This window comes from Stegodyphus dumicola, chromosome 6, assembly GCF_044657685.1.
Source record: "Stegodyphus dumicola isolate Sdum_Otavi_A_Nest chromosome 6, ASM4465768v1".
NCBI lineage: Eukaryota > Metazoa > Arthropoda > Arachnida > Araneae > Eresidae > Stegodyphus > Stegodyphus dumicola.
In genome coordinates this window covers 18418448-18439332 of record NC_140773.1, presented here as the reverse complement: position 1 = coordinate 18439332, position 20885 = coordinate 18418448, and the positions used below count along the sequence as shown (strand labels likewise).

General features: G+C 32.8%; 1 protein-coding gene across 1 annotated transcript in view; it reads right to left on the bottom strand.

The window, feature by feature from the left end:
* LOC118196147 (organic cation transporter protein-like) overlaps nt 1-20885 on the bottom strand; it is a 53157-nt gene that overhangs the window by 13623 nt on the left and 18649 nt on the right. The window contains exons 2-7 of the mRNA XM_085818155.1: nt 18174-18277; nt 15240-15394; nt 12570-12738; nt 11378-11507; nt 4853-4962; nt 790-995 (exon numbers count right to left, since the gene is read on the bottom strand). Of these exons, the coding sequence (XP_085674281.1) occupies nt 790-995; nt 4853-4962; nt 11378-11507; nt 12570-12738; nt 15240-15394; nt 18174-18277 (874 nt within the window). The remainder of the gene's footprint in view (nt 1-789; nt 996-4852; nt 4963-11377; nt 11508-12569; nt 12739-15239; nt 15395-18173; nt 18278-20885) is intronic.

The following is a 20885-nucleotide window of genomic DNA, read 5'->3' as shown; positions in this document are numbered from 1 at the left end:
ATATTTTGTCCTGCCAGTATTCTAGAAAGACCATATCTGTCATAACAACATTGGGCATATATTCTCGCAACTGACACTCAATTGCAACTGAACGTTGGAATACACTCAGTGACAACATACAATCGTTTTATACACTCAGTCGCAACTGAAATTGAAACGTGTACCAAAGTATTACCAATTTTAGTAGATATTATAAAACATAGAAGCCTGTTGCAGAAAATTCAGATTTTTCATTGCTATAAAAGGCCTTGTCCGGATGGTGTATCATGACTATTAAAAAAAACTGCTGATGAATTCGAGGCTATTAATGGGGACCAACGGAGGCGATGCGCATGTAAGACACTTTCCATATGCGCTTCCAACAAAGCGTTGATATAAGAAAAAGGCCATCGGCTTGATGTGATTCCCAAAAGAATAAACTTGACAATCTTTGTATAATAACATCAAATTTAGGCTTATTTATTAGCGATACCGCGTTTTCTCGCCGTATCCGCATACACCCATGAGCATATAAAAAGAATAAAAATAACACGATTATTAAAATCTTTCTCAAATAAAAGGGAACCACATTTTTCTGTCCTTTCATTCTAAATTTCTTTCAGACATTAAGGTTAAGTCACTAACGAGAACGGGAAAGAAGACGAAGCATTGAAAAGATACCTAAACCGTTAAAGATTACGAAAACGAAACCAATAAATTATTTTTCACATATCCACCCAGATATTGCATGCAATAAAGCGTAATAAAATCTACCTAAATATAATTTTAAAGTAATTTCAAAATCCTTACCTATACCAGGCAACATGCAGACGATTCCAGTCAAACAAAAAGCGCCAACTGCACACCATCGCCTTCCCAGACGTTCCATGATGTACCAGCTGGCTAAGTAACCAGGTACTTCAGCCAAAGCCATAAAGAAAAAGTTGACAAATTCGTTGCCTGCTAAATTGTAGACATTTATTTGTAGACCATAATAAGCGCAGGTATCCGCTATCCTAGATAAAATTATACGATTATCATATTTTTATTGCATTTATCAAGACTTTACAGCATTAGTTTATAAGGATATTTTATTATCGTTAACAGATTACTTGCTTGGGTAAACTTTAAACGTTTTATTCCTCATTTTCGTCTGTCTATCATTTAAAGAAACGTCTAATGGAAAGATGTAAAACTAAGCATGATTCTAGATAAAATGAAATGTTATTTATGTTTGACTTCGTTGAGAAAATACTGGAATAAATACTTTGTTATTCATTTGACAATTCATTGTGCTTATTGTAATGAGTTCTTGGGAAGAAGCATTAAATGGGAATGGAACAGCTGAGAAAGAAATTGCCTTACATTCATTATATATTTAGATATACTTCCGCAAACTTATAATATCTCTAAAAATATTTTAAAACAAATCATAATATTGTTTTATACAAAGGATCATACAGAGCTGTTTAAATATGAGGCCAATACACAGAAAGACATTATAGTATTCAATCAACTGCATATTTGCAGAAGCATGGATACAAGGTCATCTGAATCTACGTTCATAGAATGCTGTGATAAAAAACAAAGTCTACTGCCATACAAAGCACCCGTAATTTGCATGTTATAATCACAGCAATAAGTAACCATTACATGTTTCCGCATTCTGTAATTTTGTTTTCAATGCGTACTTTTAACAGTTTGTTAAAGTTCTTTACATTAAAAATTATGTTGCATAAAATCAAGAATTATTACCAAGTCTCTGTGTTTGTATAATCAAGAGTAATATTCAATGCAATGTGCAGCTAATACTCGAAGTGTATTAAGTATTGTCAGGAAGAGGTTTAATTTCATTGTCACTAAGATGAAAACTTAGGTATTCAATACATGCTTAACCCTTTCAGGGGCGATGGTTTTTTTAATTTAGAAAATTTGTTTTTCCCCCCCTCAAAACCGCTGCTAAAATTAAATTACTTCTTAAAGCTGATAACAGATGGCAGCAGCAAACCTTTCTGGCATCCATTAATTGATACGAATCATTCAAAAATAGCTTTATTTGCACACTACTCTTTTTGACCCATTTTAAAAACAAAAAACCCAAAAATTTTTAATTTTTCCGCAATATATTTTATAAGCAGGCATCAATGAGTAATGAAATATCCTTAGTTCACAAAAAAAAAAAAAAAAAAAAAAAAAAAAATGTAACCCTTTTAATTTTGAATGTTTTCAATGCGGTTTCAGTATGAAACCACCGCCCCTCTGCGACATCGAAGAAAGGATCAGACGACGCAGTCGCGAGATTTTTTGCAGTTGTGTTTATTGCTTTCGGATCACTGCTGTAAACAGTTGCACAATATCTGCATTTCAGTGGCTTCAAAGTTGAGGATTTATGGAGCTTTTGAGAGAGGGAAAACATTTCTTATTTTTTACAGAGACGCAGAGCACACTGAATAACACTAACAGTTGCGTTTTTATTATGCTTCTCTTAGCGGTCGCTTTTCTCATCCTTCTAGTTCGTAGTAAAATAATTGTATGCATCTTAATTTATTGTATTGTTACATATAATGTTCTTAGTTTAAAACATAATTTTTAAAAATATTTCATAGTTTTATGCAAGTAATTTAGTGCATTATTAGTTGCTCTTTGTCTCATACTTTTTTGTTTCCTGTTTTAAATTTTTTATTTATAATTAGAAATGCGTGTTTATGCAAATATTACTTACTTCATAAGTTGTTCAGTAATTTATTAGTATAATCTGCAATTTAGGTTACGTTCAGATACTTTTCAGCAAAGTAAAGATAAATAAGCAAATGTTAGGGGGACGAAAAAAAATTTTTAAACTCATTTATGTTGTCTATAGGACCATTGCATGTCATTATGCTTACTTTTTCATAACTTTTAAAAAATCATACCATTGCGCCCCTGAAAGGGTTAAACAAAGCTGCACTGTGAAACATTGAAGCAAAGTTCATATTCCTGAAGTTTTGAAAATAAGGCTTTCAAGTGCCTGCAGTGTTCCTCGGAATCTTTAGAGGCTATGTGCAAGTTATCGATGACAGTATAAAAAACCTTCTAAATCTCAAGTGATATTGTCTATAAAATGTCGAAAAGTCGCGGATGCGTCGCATGTACACATGTCGGTTTTATGAACGTCTTCGGGATTGATAGCTACGCCTTAATAAGGTCAACACCACTAAACATTTTAGTACCGTGCAATTCAGCAGTAAAATCGGCTAACTAAGGGAAAGATATTTATCTTTTATTGTTTTCATGTTCAATGCGCGATAGTCTCGCACAGGTCTCAATTCTTAAGTCCCTTTTTTTTTGCAACCATATGAAGTAAACGGGCATGCATAATTCACGCTTTTCCTGATTAAATTAACCCGCGAGCACACGCACCGATCCGATGAACACGAGAACACGCGCCGGGTATGTCATACCCGAATAAAAATATTGTAAATAAAAATTTGCCGAAAAAAATTAATCGTTTTTTTAAAAGAAATTAAAATGTAAAACCAAATTAATACTTCATTTTAGATAAAATAGGAAACAATAAGGAGAGGAAAAATTATTTACTTACAATTTTTTTAACATTGTTTACAAAATGGGGTCATATGTTCCATACATATACTTTTGCTACAATTTTCACAAATGAATCTAGTCTTTCTATCGTTTTTCTTGGAGCACTCTGTACACCTCTTGTAAGTCATTTCAGGTTTTTTGGAGGGCGGTCCAGTGTTAACATGTTCATCGGTGGTCAGAGTTCGTCCAGAATCAGGAACCACAGATGCTCATCGTCGTTCATTTTGAACATTTTCTATTAGCTGCATCCCTAAGGCTTTGAGAAAAGTACTCATTCCGTTCACGAGTTAAATTTTCTCGTATTGAATCAATATAAATATTTATATTATCAACTACGTGTTTTAAAATATCTTCATCGATAAGCAATGACAAAGACTCTAGAGGTGTTGAGACGTCTTTAGAATACTTTGTATTTCCAGGGAGTTTAGTTATAATATTTTTGGCCCCAATTCTAACATTAGTCCGGAATTTATTTTTGTTCCATTTTACTCCATTTTTTCCAACATAAAACTCATTGCTACATTCCAGAGTTTCATTTTCTGTTTCTGTATCTGAATCACTACTCTATATGGATGAATCATGATTACTAATTATATTCTTCGTCATCAACATCTTCCTCTTCTTCACTAAATGAATCCTCATCAGAAAAAATTGTTTCAAGGAGATTTCTCAATCTTTTCATCTCTTCATCGTAAGGAATATACGGCTCCATGCTTACAACTCAAGAAAAACTTATACTAAAAGCTTGAAAACGAGAAGTTGCGAAGTGACTCACTGATAAACGCCAGTACACGCGCGTGTATGACATGCCCGAACAATGCTGGTCCTAAAAAACCATTGCACTTGCCACCTCAGGAATTTTCCCCATTTAAATATGTGACCTTGAACTCAGCTACACCAAGTTTCATCCTTTTATGAAAGAATAGGCGAGAAATATACAAAAAGAAAAATTCACATGGGTATGACATACCCGCCGCGTGTGCTCGCGGGTTAAGAAATTATAAGACGTTTACAAATAACAATTTTCTCTCCATGGAATGCAAGTAATATTTAGTTTTCCACTTCAGGAATTGTCTATTTAGGAAATATTGTAATTAAAAACACGCGATCAATAGTACAGGTCGAGACTTGATATTTAAAGAGGTAAAACTCGTTTTTGTTTTAGAAGAACCTGTATATAAATTCATGTCAAAATATTCTTAAATAAAAAACTAAATGAGTACAAATGAAATGCATTAAATGAAACGATTGCCATTTGCATATTATTTTCATAAAGTGAAATCGTACTTACCAACATAAAGTTATGATTAAAAATTTTTTGCGTAGCTGGGGATATTTGAGAAGATCTAAGGACGAGGAATCTTGTACAGTTTTGTCTGTTTTCAGTTTCTCTCCTAATTTCTAAATAAAATATTAAAGTCATATTAAGCAGAATAATAGGAAGATTCTTCTGAAAAATTTAATATACATTGTACTAATTTTTATGTAGCAGAATGTCAGATATAAGAGATATCAAAATTAGTCGAGATGTTACTCTATTTTATACGTGACTGAAACTACAAAAATATTCTGAACGTTATACGATAAAAGTCGCTAACTTCTTACTGGAAAATCTGAGACTGCGAACGGCCATAAGTTGGATCGCTTCCAAAAGTGCATAAACAAAATGTCTTAAAATAATTTGAAACTACATTTGTAAATTTAAGGACCTTAAGGGGTAGTGTAATTTACCGCAACTTGAGAATGCTAATAGATGTCGAAGTTACAACTACGAAAATATGTAAATAGAATATCCTAAAATGATTTGATGCCATATTTTGAGATTCTGAGAATGATACAGATAATCTAGGACATGGCACCTACAAAAATGTGTATATAAGTTCTCTCATGATGACCGTAATACTTTTAAATTCCTTTGCAAAGTTAAATAATGTAGTGATGTAACACTAACTAAAATAATACCCCCCTCACATGTCCCATATATACATATGAATTTATTGAAATGAAATGCATTCAAATAACACTTTTTTTTTTCTAGCTAACAAATGGTATTTACGCCCGGCTATTAAAGACATTTTTTAATGACTATTAAAGCCATTGTTATAAGACATTTTTTAAAGAATTATACATTACAATATCTTTACGTATATTTTTAGCTTAAAATACTGAATTTTCGTCGTTTGAATTTTTCTGGCACCATTTATAAGCAACCGTTCTAAACCACAGCTTAAAGAAGACCAGTATGTAAACATGTGAAAACTAATTGCTTTTTTCACCAAAATGTAAAGCAGCCGGAAGAAAACAGCAATTATTTTACTTGTTGGATTTACAATAATGAAGTGAATTAAGTGAACGTTTATTGTTAAATCAATGTATAACCGTATTGTTTTTATAAGGCTGTTGAGAAGATCTCGTCTTTCGTGTTATTAGAAATACGAACCTTTCTTCATTGATTATTTTTTATAAGATTAGACATTTTTACGAATTTGATTTATTTTTCGCAAGTTCATCGTGTTTCTACTTTTGCTCGCGGTACTTTCTCATTTCCATTTTCCGCCAACAGATGGCAGCACTAGCACCTGCCTGAATTGAACTTCTATACTATTTTCACGTCTTGGCTCTTCACCTTTTGAGCCCATTATCGTCTTTCAACATATAATGCGAGTGCTCTGCATCTTTTTTATTACCGTGAAAAGCTTGAGTGTAGGGGTTCAGCGGTCAGACTGTTATTTAGCTGTTATGTATTTAGTTTATGAATGCAAACAACTACTTTTATTCAAGTTTTGGTATTTATTAACATTTTCTACACATTTTGCTTTTTTAATTTATAAAACACGTTTAAAAGTCCTCTAAATGTGGAAAATTATATAACCCCTACTATAGATAATTTACTTGATTTTGTGATTAAAATTTTACAAATTTGATTGCCCTTGGAGGAAAAGAGTTCCAAGATTCTGTTGTGCAAACGAGAGAAAATGGACTTCTAAGCTCTTTGGAAACATCGTATTTTACAATTTTAAGTTGTGAATTTAGGAGGAAGACTTCAAACATTTCGACGCTGATTTACAGATGAGCTTCTAACTCCTTATGTATTTGCAATATTTTGGAAGAGCCCGCAATTTTCACCTGTCTCCCAAATTTCAATATCTGTTTGAGAACCACCACATTTTACTTTTTGTTGGCATCATAAAATTCTACGCTGCAAGTAAAACATTCCGATACACTATGTTGTAGAGACATTAGGATTTTTTTGAAAGCCGGAGGGATGAAAAATTAGCAACTCCCTTCGCCAGGAATCGAACCACGGACCTCTGAAATACCGACTCCGTGTACTGTCCACTACACCACGAAGGCGGGAGGAATACCTTATAATGTAAATAGCTGATGAACGCATAGAACCAGAAAAAATACCTTTTAATACCCGCAACTATTTGATGATTGGGAATATTTAGACAAGACGCCAGGTATGTCAGGCTCATCAGGGGCCAAGCGGTAAAATTGTTCAACACTGGTATTTCCATCTGAGGTTCGAATCTCGGTGAACGAGCCTCATGCATGAGCATTTTCGTGGGTCTTCTGTACGTGTAACATGGTTACTAGTCAGTTTCCCCTTAAAATCCTCTATGGAACATACTGGTTAATATCCCTTAGAACGCGTATACTGGCCAGTTTTCCTTAGAATGTCCTCCATGAGAGCATCACTTCTCTTAAGTAGATAGTCTTTGAATGCTTTGAATGTTTGCTATAAGGAAATAAACCAAAACTAGGTAAAATTGATGGTATAGACCAGAGTTGGCCAAACTTCATGTCAGTAAGAGCCGCACGTTTAAATTCAGGAATGTTCGAGAGCAGCATCTAGATTTTCTAAAAGCCACAAGTTCATATTTACATCATTATAGAAGTAGTGGAGGAGGTTTTTAAATAGAAAGAAATACCTGATAACTTTGTAAAGAAGAGTCTAAACTAATTAATTACTTCTTTCTGGACACTGAATAGTTTTAGTTTACCATATTTCATACATACATTTTATATGCACGAGCCACACAAATTGATTGCGAGAGCCGTATCAGGCTCACGAGCCGCACTTTGGCCACCCCTTGTATAGACATTTATGTATTATACGGCAATAAAATCCCGATTTACTTGTACACAACTTAAGGAACCCACATTTACATCTTATCGCGCCAAACTGTAAGACAGGGAACAATAATATAATTTAGAAGCGTTTAAATGGAATATTTCACGCATTTATAATACGTGTTTCTATGTTAGAAGAACGTCCTTGCTACTAATTTCATTTTTGAAGAAGAAAATTATAGCGAATCTCAAAATTTATATTTGAAGGTGATATCGATTCTTCTACATTCTCTTGTGACTTCGGATCCTAGCAGAAGAATGAAAGTTGTTCCTTTACTTAGAACGTCATGTGCCCACTTTACTAAAGGATCAAACGATTATTAAGGCATTGAAAGTAAAATACATCCGAATACTTTTGCTAGTTAAAACGAATTTAAGATTGAAATATTTCTGGATGGATTTCAACAACTGTATGCTGCACGAATTTTGCAAATACTACAGATATCAATATCGCTTCCTATTTTGTATTACAGTAAGACCCCGCTTAACGCTGTTTCGTTTAGCGCTGTTTCGGCTTAGCGCCGTTTCGGCGCTCTTTTATTTCAACCTCGGGATTCCCCGAAATTGCTCGCAGCTTGAACTACGGGGATTCCTCGAAATTGTACGCAGCGGTAGGTTTCCAAATAACATATCCGAAACTTTGTAGTTATGTTTCTTGTTTGGTGCGGTGAGGTGCTGTACGGAAGCATTTTTATCATTTGAAACATCTGTTGACATTATTGTAAGTATAAATTTATATAATACTATAACGATTAATACAGTGACAAATATTATGATCTTTAGTTTTTATCATGGGTGATAATAAAAAACAAGAAAAGAAAGCAACCAGAAAAAGCATTTCACTGGAAACTCAAATGCAAGTGATTAGAAGATTAGATTCTGGTGAGAGTCAATCTCAAATTAGTGCTGCATTGAATTTGGCAACTTCAACAATAAGGACAATTCTTAAGAATAAAGAACAAATACTGTCATCGGCAACTGCAACTACGTCAAGCTCTACAACTAGAATTACCCGTTCTAGAAATAACATTATAGAGGAAATGGAAAAACGACTGTCTATATGGATTGACGACAAAATTGAACGCAGTATGCCATTAAGCCAATCTATCATAAAGCCTTCTTGACAAAAAGGCAGAAAATTGGAAACACAGAATAGACTGAATGATCTGACTGGCTTAGAATTTTATTTGTTTTTTTAAGTATATTCGTTTATATTGTTTTTATTTTTTGTAATAAATAAATGTTTGGTTTTATTTTTATTAAAAAAACATTATTAAATTTAATACCTAACCAATTTTCTATTCATCTTCCCCTAACTCCATTATTTACATGTTAAGATAGCCTCGTTTAGCGCTGTTTCGCATTACGCTCTACTTTGATGGAACGGATCCCCCGCGTTAAGCGGGGTCTTACTGTATTCGTATTTGCGTACTATTCGTCATTTCGAGATGTTGTTACTTGTAGAATTTACACTATAAGTATTACTATAATTAGAGTGTTAGACATCTATGCAGACAATGTTGTAAAATTTCTATATTCCCAATCATTACAATCAGGCTCGATGTCTTTCTCAAGGTAAAGATCTATCCAGAGAATCAAAGTTTTATCCAGACTAGGATAAAAGGAAGGCAGTGAGCAAAAATGACAGAAGAGGAATAAAAAGCGTTCCTGCCTTTTATGAAGAAATTTTAAGGGAAGAAATGAAATGCTTCATCAGTTCACAATTCAAGGCAAGATTTCTTCTAAGATAGTCTCAAAACATAAACTATGCGTGTATTTATGACTGTCAGTAACATTTTACTTATTTTTTTGGTGAACCTAATAAACTTTGATAAAATAATTATATTTCTTTCGTTGGTTTATTCGTTTTTTGGAGAAAGGCTCTCTGTTAGTGCGATCCTACTGTTTTAACAAAGCGTCTTTTGAAAAGCCTGTCTTAAACCACTTCGTCTTAGCGTCTGCTATCGATCTTATAAAGTATTGTTAGTGACTTCGAGATGTTACTGTACTGAATAACTAATATTTGATGTAAGAATCCAAATTAACTAAATATTTTAGTGAAGACAATTTTTATTGAGTTTATTCCGCAGCGGACACATGAAATATTCTTCTGTACAGATTTAATTTAGAATCCGTGTTTTTTGCTTGCTTACTTGATTTCATTTTAAAATATGCATTTATCAGTAAAGAGCAAAACAACGGAAGCATTTTCCTTTGCAAGTCAACCAGTTTGGTCGACGGAAAACTTGAAGTCTCCCAAGAAGTCAATTTTCCATTTTTAGATTTTGCAAAGCATTATAAAAGAAATAAATGTTATAAAAGAATAAAATTTTATTACATTTATTACTTGAATAATAATGTCTATTTTTCTTTAACTTTTTGAAATTTAATTAATTTCATATGAAATCCTTTTTGTGCATTTTTATTTCATATGGATTGAGAGCTGTTGCATCAGCGCATCTTTCGGATGAACTATTAAATTTAAGACGGCTTATCAGCTAATTTTGGATGAACAGAAATGCAATGCGATGATGTTTCTGGGGGAAGGGATTCAATTGAATTTGGTCTACCTCCTCTTGATAACGTTAAATCAGATTTCGATTATATTCTTTCGCCTATTTTTTCATATATTTCTATTGTTTTCGAAACCTTTTCCGTTTTGAAAACAAGTAGTTTATTTTTTTATTAGCAAATTTTAGGATTTTTCTGGTTTTGATTTTATTTTTTTCATGTCTTTGCGAATTAAGTTCTAAATTTCTTCCTCTTTTGTCTCTCAGTCCCTGTGTATATACTTTCATAAAGACATCACAAAAATATTCTAGGTTTTATATATACGGCGATTCCGGTCATACAGGTTTAAAGGACATCAGAAAAATAGCCGACAGCATGTGTTGGAAACTGTAATACCTAAACAAGCTTAACGTGGACTTAACAAGAGAGCAGCCAATAGTAGCGCAAACTTTACTGCACTTGTAAAGTATGAAATCTTACTGGACGATTTTTCATTCTTCCGTACTCTGCCCATCTTCTATGACAAGAGGGATTTGCCACCTGACACGCGATTTCACCCCTCACCCACACATAGATGAACTACATGTTACACTCCGTGATGTAAATATATTTTCCTGTCTCGTATGTTGTCTGGATTGGACATGGAAGCTAACGCTATTCTCAAGTTGGAAATGCGTGTCTTCTCCCGTTTGCTAGATTTTCCTCTAGTACTATAGATGTAACACTATGAGGGACATATTTCATGTACCATACCATCTCAAGCTTCGTAAGGACTCTGTATTTGTTCTAGAAAATACTGCTCAAGAAGTAAAGCCCCAAAAGAACAATGCAGAATCACAATATCGCAGTATTGCAGTAAGGTGGAAGAACCGTTTACAGAACTGCCTTGCAATCAGTAATGATTATTTTGAAGACATTGTAGCAAAGATCTGGAAGAAAAATACTTGAAATAAATCGTATTTGTTGAATATTCGTACATAATACTACTTTAGAATTACTCCATTGTGAAAGAAAATAATATGCTGGGGCCTTATAAAAGAATTTCTATGAAAACACAAAGGCCCAGTTTCAGAGGATTTGGTAATCCAAACTTAAAACTAATTGCAGCGAACGAAAATGTTTCTCCACAGTTTTGAAACAGGACGTTCGAAGCTTTATGGTTTATTACCTCTATTTTCTGTGAAAGAACTTTTGGATCATGAGGTTTTCCATTTTTTTCCGCAACTTTTGTCATGATCACCAGTGCTTCATCATATTTTCCCTGGGAGACGAGCCAACGAGGAGATTCTGGAAGCATTCTGAAAATGATAAATAAAATCTGCTTCAAATTTTAAGCCAAAGATATTATCATATTATAGCAAGTTTTTCTTGAATTAAATGTCAAATAAATCAACTGCTACTGAGAAAATACATTTGAAATGGCAGTTCACTATTAATTTGCAAAGGATATAATTTTTCAAGAGTTCACAACATAATGGGAGATTTAACAATGGAATACAGAACAATCGTATTGTTGCGAGCGTACGAGTTCGTAATAAACTGAATGCGCACAGGTCCGATGATAGGTTGATAAAAATTATTTTTATCAAATGAAACGCTTCAGAATTCTGTAATTTTCCACAGAAATACATGTACAGTTGTTCACAGTATCTCAGAGTACAATCAGTTGTTACGCTTCAAACTATTTACTAAGCACATTAAACACAAGGCAATGCAAAGCGCATCTAAAAAGAAAGCTGGCCCGGGTATATATCAGTTCAGGCTGAACTAAAAACTCCCAGCAACAATAACTGAAAGCATGCTTTGATTCTTTGATGCATATTCTGGTGTACAGCAGGAATTAATCCTGCTAACTGAGAGTAGATGCTCTCGACGACCTTATATAGTTTTCAACCAGCCACCGAAATATTTCTAGTACTTTCTGCCTCCGGAAATTACTGTTAAGCAATATGAAAGTCGAATTACAGTTTCAGCTGATATAGGGATCAATTACATTTATTCAATTGCAATACCTATTACGGTGATACAGAAACGGGAATAAAATATCACCAAATAATCGCCAGGTTTGACTACTTTTGGCGATTTCTTGCCCATTTGGTGAAAAAGTAAGTTACCAGAACCGTTCGAAGCTTGGCGATATCTCGCCAAATTACCGAGATACTCACTTAATGTTAAGTAGACTTGCCCCTATATTTTTACTTTTCCGGCACAACTTCTGTCTTTAGATGATGCTTTGCGTTGCATTACACAGAATAATATAACAATTTCACATATAATAGCACGAAAATCATCTATCTATGCACAAAATTCGCAACAGAATTAAAACAGAGAAAGGAAAAGGAAATCTTAATTAGACTCACTTCCAATAAAGTAAATACACGAGAGTTACTGATGAAGTGATAAGTCCCAGCGTAACCCAGCTTCGGGCTAAATAAGCGATTAAAGGCAAAAAACAAAGGCCTACTGTCCACGCAATATTTGTGATGCCATTCATTTGAGTTCTCACCTCGGGTGCCACAATTTCCAAAACTGAAAGAAAGAACTACAGTTATGATCGCTAAAACTTGAGTTTGTAAAATACGTGTCAGGTTACACAATGTTCAAGAAATTGTACAAGCAGAAAAATATGTACCACTTCAATGGGTACTGAAAAATACATATTTATAATAAAACTAATTATCTAGTTTAGTAAAACAGGAAGATTTTGAACAATTGTTAGATGGGAATCATGCACAGATCATTCACAGTTATATATATACTCGCTCACTCTTATACCTCACACTTGTTCCCTTAAAAGCAATTTTTAGCATATATTGCTAAGAGTATAAATAATTTTTAAGATGCAGTTAATTAAAATTCATTAAAGAAATTAAGCTGATAAAAGAAAATGTATATTTGTTTTTAATAATTCAACGTTATCAGGATTTGGATAATCTTTATAGCTAACCATGAAATAAATATTTTTCTTTACATTAATGGATGGATGAGTGTGTCAATTCTTGCGTAGCCGTTCAAGTATGTTATGGTTATATACTGGTATGAAACATAATAGTCATAGTTCTTCAAATGCTTCTTTTGTTGTTTAGGCTAGAGTGTTACGCTCATGGTTAATTATTTTTCTTTTGCAATGGCACTTGATTGTACACCATTAGTCCCCAAGCATCAAAGTTGCATGTGATTGGAGCATGAACAAAATATATTAATAAAATTACAAAAAGACAAAACAATAATTAACCTCATTACAATAACTTCATTGAAACTGGAAAATGGGGAAAACAATTCCTGGGAATCAACTGCATCAACTCTCTAGTCTTATATTGACTGTATAGGTTTTCTTCCTTCAACGAGGAACATTTTAGAAAATGATACCTATCCATCTCAAAATTCTGGTTGCACTAAGTTCACAAAGGACTATCACATATACCAATGCGGTGCAGATGTTGAGCGAAACAATCATTCCACGGTCGCAAAGGAAATGCAGCAGATGAGTTGGATCTGTGAGAGTCTAGGATATTACTAATCGAATTCCTCCGGTTCTTATTCTTAATTTCTTCAAGTAATTTAATTTATTTCTTACAGCAATTTTTACTGTTCTTTTTATAAATGTAATGGCACCCCACGTTTACTTGATTTTGAAAATTTCAGTTCTCTTTTCAGCTAGTTTATCAGCCATTCATTACCAGTTATTACAAAATGAGCCAGTCCGAAATATACCAAGAGAAGAATAGAATGCAAACAGCTCTACACACCAACTCGAACTTTTTCGAGCATTTTCGATCCATCAGTTATATATATGAAGCCAATTATTCTTTGCATACTTTGAGTGGCAGCTGCTTTTAGCTCACCATCAATTGATGATGCCTTTTTTTTAGCACTCATCAAATAACATTCAGTTCTAATACATCCTAAGTGGATAGGACTTATTGGTTTCAATAGAATATTCAGGAGGGAGTGGTTTGATTTCAGTTTTAAAACCTTCTTCAAAAATCCATGCTGATCTTTCAGTCTTCTGGGTCTAGAGATCCTTCAGTCTTCTCAGTCTAATTTCGCCATGATTCTGCCATGATTCTGGCGAACTGATTAATTTCTTATATCGTGCTGTCTTCTGAAAATTACTCATGAGTAAGATAACCGATGATAAGCTGCATAAAGTGTCAGCACTGTGTCGGGGTGACAAATGAAAACAGCGCGTAATTTCCATATTCTTAAATTCTCAGTTATGCACACAGATAATATGATTTTGAATTTTTGCCTTTTGTGGAAATCTAGGAGGATCATCAGGGTAGACTTCAATTAACGCTTGTGATTCCTAAACCACAGACGGAGAAACGCTGCTTTAAAACTTTTCTGTTTTAAATCTTTCCACATCATAATGATCATAATTTCTTTAACTACTTAGCCATTGCTTTATTTCTCGGTCTATTCCTTAAAAAAATTTATTAATAATTATTGAGTCCATTTTAGCTAGTTTTAAACCTGACATACGTACCATTATACGTGCCATACGTACCATTATACGTAGGAAAGTAGCACGGCAATTTCAATAATAAAGTAGAAAAAATGAAACCCCAACATTTTCAGCCAACCAGAAACTTTAACAGCTTTATAATCCAACTCTATAGATCTATGAAATTTAATAAGGTTCCCTTGCTGAACTAACCAATTCATCTTTCCATCGGCGATCAGATTTTAAGCTTGAATATCGGCCTAATAAATATCGTGCAAAATTCTTTCCTAACTCTCGTAGTTCTTCTAAAGGATACTGTAATGTAAAAATAGCGCATTGTTCTAACAGACTAACCCTTGCTGTGTAAACCTGGTATTAAAAATATTCTTGAAAATTTAAAATTGGCTATTTTTATACTAAATGCGCCTGCTGCAACGTTACTATATATTTTTAAAATAATATATTTTTAAATATATTTAAATATATTTAAATATATTTTTAATCCATTTTTGTTTTTCAAATTTCTATAAATGCTACATCGAATAATATATACTTTTTATTACATTATATAATTCATACTTACCTATTATATATGGTAGTTGAAAGACAGAAGGCATGAGGCTTCCATTAATAGTTTTAACGACTATGAAGGCTGTGAAGTTTTTCATCAAAACAGAAACTATGGCAGACACAGCTGTGACGAGAATAGTTATGAAAAAAGTAATTTTCCGACCAATCCTGGAGAGAAAAAGATACCGCCTGTTATATATTAATAAAAAGTGCATTTAAAGCTACTAGTGACATCATTAGAATATTGCCAACTATTAATAATAAATAGCTGTTCTTTAACTATTACACTTTTCCTCTCTTCCTTCTATAATTTTTTTTTTTTTTTGCTTATTACGTGCTTCGCCCTTAGACACTACACAGAAAGGGAGAGATGCCCCGTGGAGGACTTTCAAATGGAAACTGGCTCGTACACACGTTACACAAGGGGAAACCACGAAAACGCCCATGCAGCCACCCCGTTCGCGGGATTCGAACCTCGCACCGAACTATCAGTATTCAGCGATTTCTACCGCTCGGCCGCCCTCTTTGATTATATTTCAAAAACAGAAATCTAAAGAAGCATACAATTTAATGATAAAAGGAAATGTATATATATATATATATATACATATATATAGGATAAACATAGCAATAAACATGAAATCTGAAAACAGTAGGTTACTATTATGGTTTTTGGTTTAGTTTATTTAATTATGGCAAAGCGATCGAAGGCTATCTGCCTAAGGGGAGCGATGCCTTCGTGGAGGACTTTCTAAGGGAACTGGCTCGCATGCAACATTAAACACGGGGAAAGCCACGAGAACGCCCATGCAGCCCAACCTTAATATTAATACAGTAACTACTTATAATATATCAATCTTAACTGCGCAATTTCAAAATTAATACGTTTCATGCCATCTAACATAACGCTGCAACGCAATATATTAGAGCAATGAGATTAAATATTTCAACTGAATCCGAAACGTTTTGGCCTCTTCTCTTCACACGCCAATTTTCACTCCGCTTCGCACTGAACTTGCCGCTGGTACTGGCTATCTTCTGAAATATGTTTCACAAGTCTACTGTTACTGAGCTAAAACATCTTTAAGAAGAAGGCGCTATTGTGCCCATGTCATTTATACTGAATTAATGAAAAATGCATGAAAACCATACATAAAAAGAAAATAATTTAATTTGGCTAGTTCTTCAGGTCTCCGCTTCTTTATCGATCTAATGCACTATTAACGATTTCCAAGTTATTACGACAAGTCATTATTCTATCTACTCAATAAAAGCTCTTCAAATTGTTACAAGGATTATCTTTCAACCTACTACATATATACAGAGCGTGTTTACTGATTTTGAGAAGAATTTTCAATACAGTATTTTTTAAAAAAAGCAAATGATTTGGAATAAAAATTCCTGCCAACATAAATTTCATTCTAACAAACTTATTATCTGAAGTGAGAAACATCATCCGCTAGTTTAAATTTATTTTTCTTTCAAAAATGTCTCTATTCCATAATTCAAAAACCTTGTGAAACGCATGGTGTGAAATAAGTTCAAAATAAGCAACATTCTTAGTCAGAAAGGGAAGAACCGTCAGTCATTACTTCCATATGGAAAGAAATCTCTAAGCTAATACTCGAAAAAGGTACGTACTATTTCTAATGATCCTCAAGTCACATAATTGTAATAAGAGAAACCCACCGATGCAGAAATCAATTGCAAAATCTGTAAATACGTCTGTAGCAGCAATAAGTAAAATAATATACAAAATTTACAACTTAAAAAAGCTAAAAAAATTAATGTTCTCCAGCTTTTGCCGAAGATAGTGGCTCAATGTAGAACGATTTATACAACCCGGTATGATCATTACTTAGTAGGAAATAAATCAAAGTTCATTATGACTCTTGATGAAGCATGAGTTTAAATGACAGCCCAAAAAACGGACTGTTTGCTATTGAAAACGAACAAACCTAGCTTGTCAGTGTAAAGAACGTTTCAATAAGGCGTTTATGATTGTCGCAGGATTCTCTTACAATGGGAAATTAAAAATATCAAGAGTACAATGACTTTAAAAGAGTGATGTGCCATCAAGAGAAACCAATAAGTCATGCTTTGAAAATTACCACTGCATTCCTTGAAAAAAAGGAAGACTGATAAAAGTATTTCCTACGCCTTTTCAACGTATTCCTGCGAAGCCTCCTAATGTTTAGCCTATTGGGCCTTTCATCTCTTGAAAAGAGCTTTTTGTAAGCTTGAACCCACGGCGAATAATGTAATGAAACAGGAGTGGATATCGGTACTCTTAAAAAATTACTAAGAAAAGCACTCCTATCACGGAAATCATTGAAGATTAATGGAAAATGAACATCAATTAAATGATTCCAAAATCCTTCAAAAAGTGTTTCACTTTTTGAACACTTTGTTCCTGTTTTAACATGTTCGCTTTTACATTATAAACATCAATTAAATGAATCCAAAATCGTTCAAAATGAGTTTCACTTTTTGAATACTTTGTTCATGTTTTTACATTATAAACATCAATTAAACGACTTCAAAACCGTTCAAAAAACACTCCTCTGTATATTTTAATTGCATACAGTTGCAAACATTTCGCTTTTAAATTTTTTTACGGCTACCGAATATGGTTCTTTTAAATTAAAGATCTTGGTCAATTTATATCGTATCAGAATTAAATAACTCTTGCATTTAAATTTAAAAAGAACCTAAGCATGAAAATTTACGCCACTGAAAACAATTCTGTGTTTAGAAGCTCCTTCATGGCTACGATCAAATATAGTAAGAATAAAGGGGGAATAAGGGCTTTTGTGGGCATGGTGTATACAGTGCTTTGTTCCTCACTTTCCTAGTAACATATACATTACATGTCAGTCAGAGAAAAAATATTTGTTTTTATAAATAATATTTTCACATATATGAATCATTATTGTTAAAGTCTTACCTATCAGATAAAGCTCCATACATTGGGGTTCCAAGAATGCTTCCCACACTAAACATTGTTTGGATGAATTTTGTATAATGGTAATCATCGCATACTAGATCCCACTAATCATGAAGAAGAAAAATAAAAAGATATTAATGTGAATTGAATAAAAACTTTTAAATGTGTATGGAGAAAGAAACGATATTATTACATTTCAAGCATGCTATATTTAATTGTATTTATAATTATATTTGCTTTCTATGGAAAATTTATTTTTTTATCAATAACACAATACAATGTTAAGAAATATTCTGGCAAACTTATGCAAAATGTAAAACACCACTATAAGCGACATTTCAAATTTAAAAATACATATATCAAGCATATTATTGCGCAAATAATAAAACATGAGCAAAATAAATATCTGGTAGTGTTTTGGAAGATGATCGTTTTTACCCAGTCATAACAGCTTCTAACAACTAGCGTAGAAATCTTAATTTTTGTTTTTATTCTTTTTAATCTTTCTATTATAAAATAAAAAATCTGATGTGTACACCACATGACTTCCTTATACGGAATATTAAATTATACGCAATTTTTCTTGCATGTCATTTAAACTTATTGAATTGCATTGAATCTACTTCGTCGTCGATAGCGCATAAACCACAATAGAACAAATGCACTCTTTAAAATTCACTATATTTGTCACACTCTGGCGCTAGGTTCACTTAATATCTTTACATTTCGTCCATATTGTATGCCACAAGTTCTATTCAAATACCTATAACTCTAAATCTTAAATGATGTATAAAAGAAATTAAGCAAACAACTCAAAAACGAAACAGTTTTTCACAGACGATTCAGTATTTCTCATTCAATTAATTCAGGTCTCACTTCGCGACAAGGCAAAAATACATAAAAACTCAAAATATATAGATTAAATATTCCGAAGTAAATCTTAAACACTTATTTCCTCGAATAAATTCCAGAATGGATTAAGCATGATTTAATTCGCAATAATAAAAGAAGGCTTTATCTTTGTTGTTGCAAAGCTTTGTTTCTTTACATTATCAAAAATCCCGCTATTCTGCCAAGTTTCAAATGTAAACAAACATGTCCGCCATGGCAAAATTAATTAGGCTTAGCCGCACTTAAACAACTTTTAAATTGTTGATAATTCTATAAATATTGCATGCAGATTACTAAATTCATAAAAATCTTAACTGGACGATAAGAACAACATAATTCAATCATTTTTAAAGCAAAAAATGAACAAATTACAGACATGTAAGTGTAAAAAAATGAGATCACTGAGCCGGGTAACAGAATGGATATATATCCATTCTGTTACCCGGCGTTCGATTGCAACCAAAATACGAGGTGCACTCTACAGTAAAATAAACAACCAAAACACGAGGTACAGGTTATAGCAGTCCTATATACAAAATTTCAACGTTCTGAGGTTACTCGTTTTTGAGTTATGCGAGATACGTACATACATACGTACGCACAAACGCTAAAAACATTTCTCTTCAGAATTCATTTTAAATCAGTTTTGTAATTTTTTTGGGGAAAAAGAGTCTTATTCTGTCCTTGCATAGAGATGTCACGCAAAAACATCGTTAAATTGCATTCGATAGCGATTAAAATGGACATTTTCGTTGAAAGATGATGCCTGAAACTTTTCTCGATTACAATACTTCTTTTTTACTTTGTACAAAGAAATAAAAATTACATGCCTTCCGAACTTTCGTTGCAAAGTACACAGACGGATAGGCTCAAAGATATACAATTCGGAACGCATAATTTCCGAACGACTGTGCACCTCGACGTGATGATTTTGAAAATTTAATTGCAATTTTTTTTTTTAATTTTAAAAGACCTTTTTGCTAATTTTCTCACGCATCTTTGCTCAACCGACGTACTAAAAATTTTCCGATGTTAGGTTTTCAACTATAGTGTGAAGGGGGAAAAATCTTTTAAAAGAAAGTTGATGCCAAACTCTTATTTTCAGTTAATAATTATTTTTAGACATATTTTAACATTTCACATTGGTTATTTGGAATTTTAATACTAAATTATGGATGACATAAATATTTTGAACTTTTCTCTAGCTGTAATTTTTTTTATCTTCTAAAATAAGAGAGATAATAATCCAATTTTCTAGAATTCGTTAAATATGCTGTAGTGTGGCTTTAAGTAGAAGAAAGATTACCAGGTCTTCCATGGGCATTCTGTGATCTCCTTTAAAAACATGTTTTCGAGGATATTGTAATACGTCACACTATTTACCACTCAGACTTCCCTAATTTTGATTAATTATTTTCTTTCTTGCTAGCCAGAATTATTTTAATACTTTCCAGGAAATTAGACTTCTGCCTTCTATCCCTTTATAAATGATTTTTTTTCCATTATATATTTATTTATTTTTAAGGAAGATTTTGCATTCAGTTTTCTTTTAATTTTATTAATCTAAATTTTCCTTTCAAAATATTTGGTGCGAAACAAAACATTTCAAGGTTTGATTGCCGCTCGAAATCATTTTCAATGAAATCTGCCGTGTAATTTGTAAATTTTTTTTTTCGTTTTATAAGTTTATATGCATTTTTCTAGTCTTTTGTTTTGAGTTGATGTTCTTCATTTTATTGAGCTATATGTATTTTAAAATTCTAACTTTCAAAAATGTTTCTGTTAGAAATTCTGCAAGTTTTACTAGTTTTAAAAAATAAA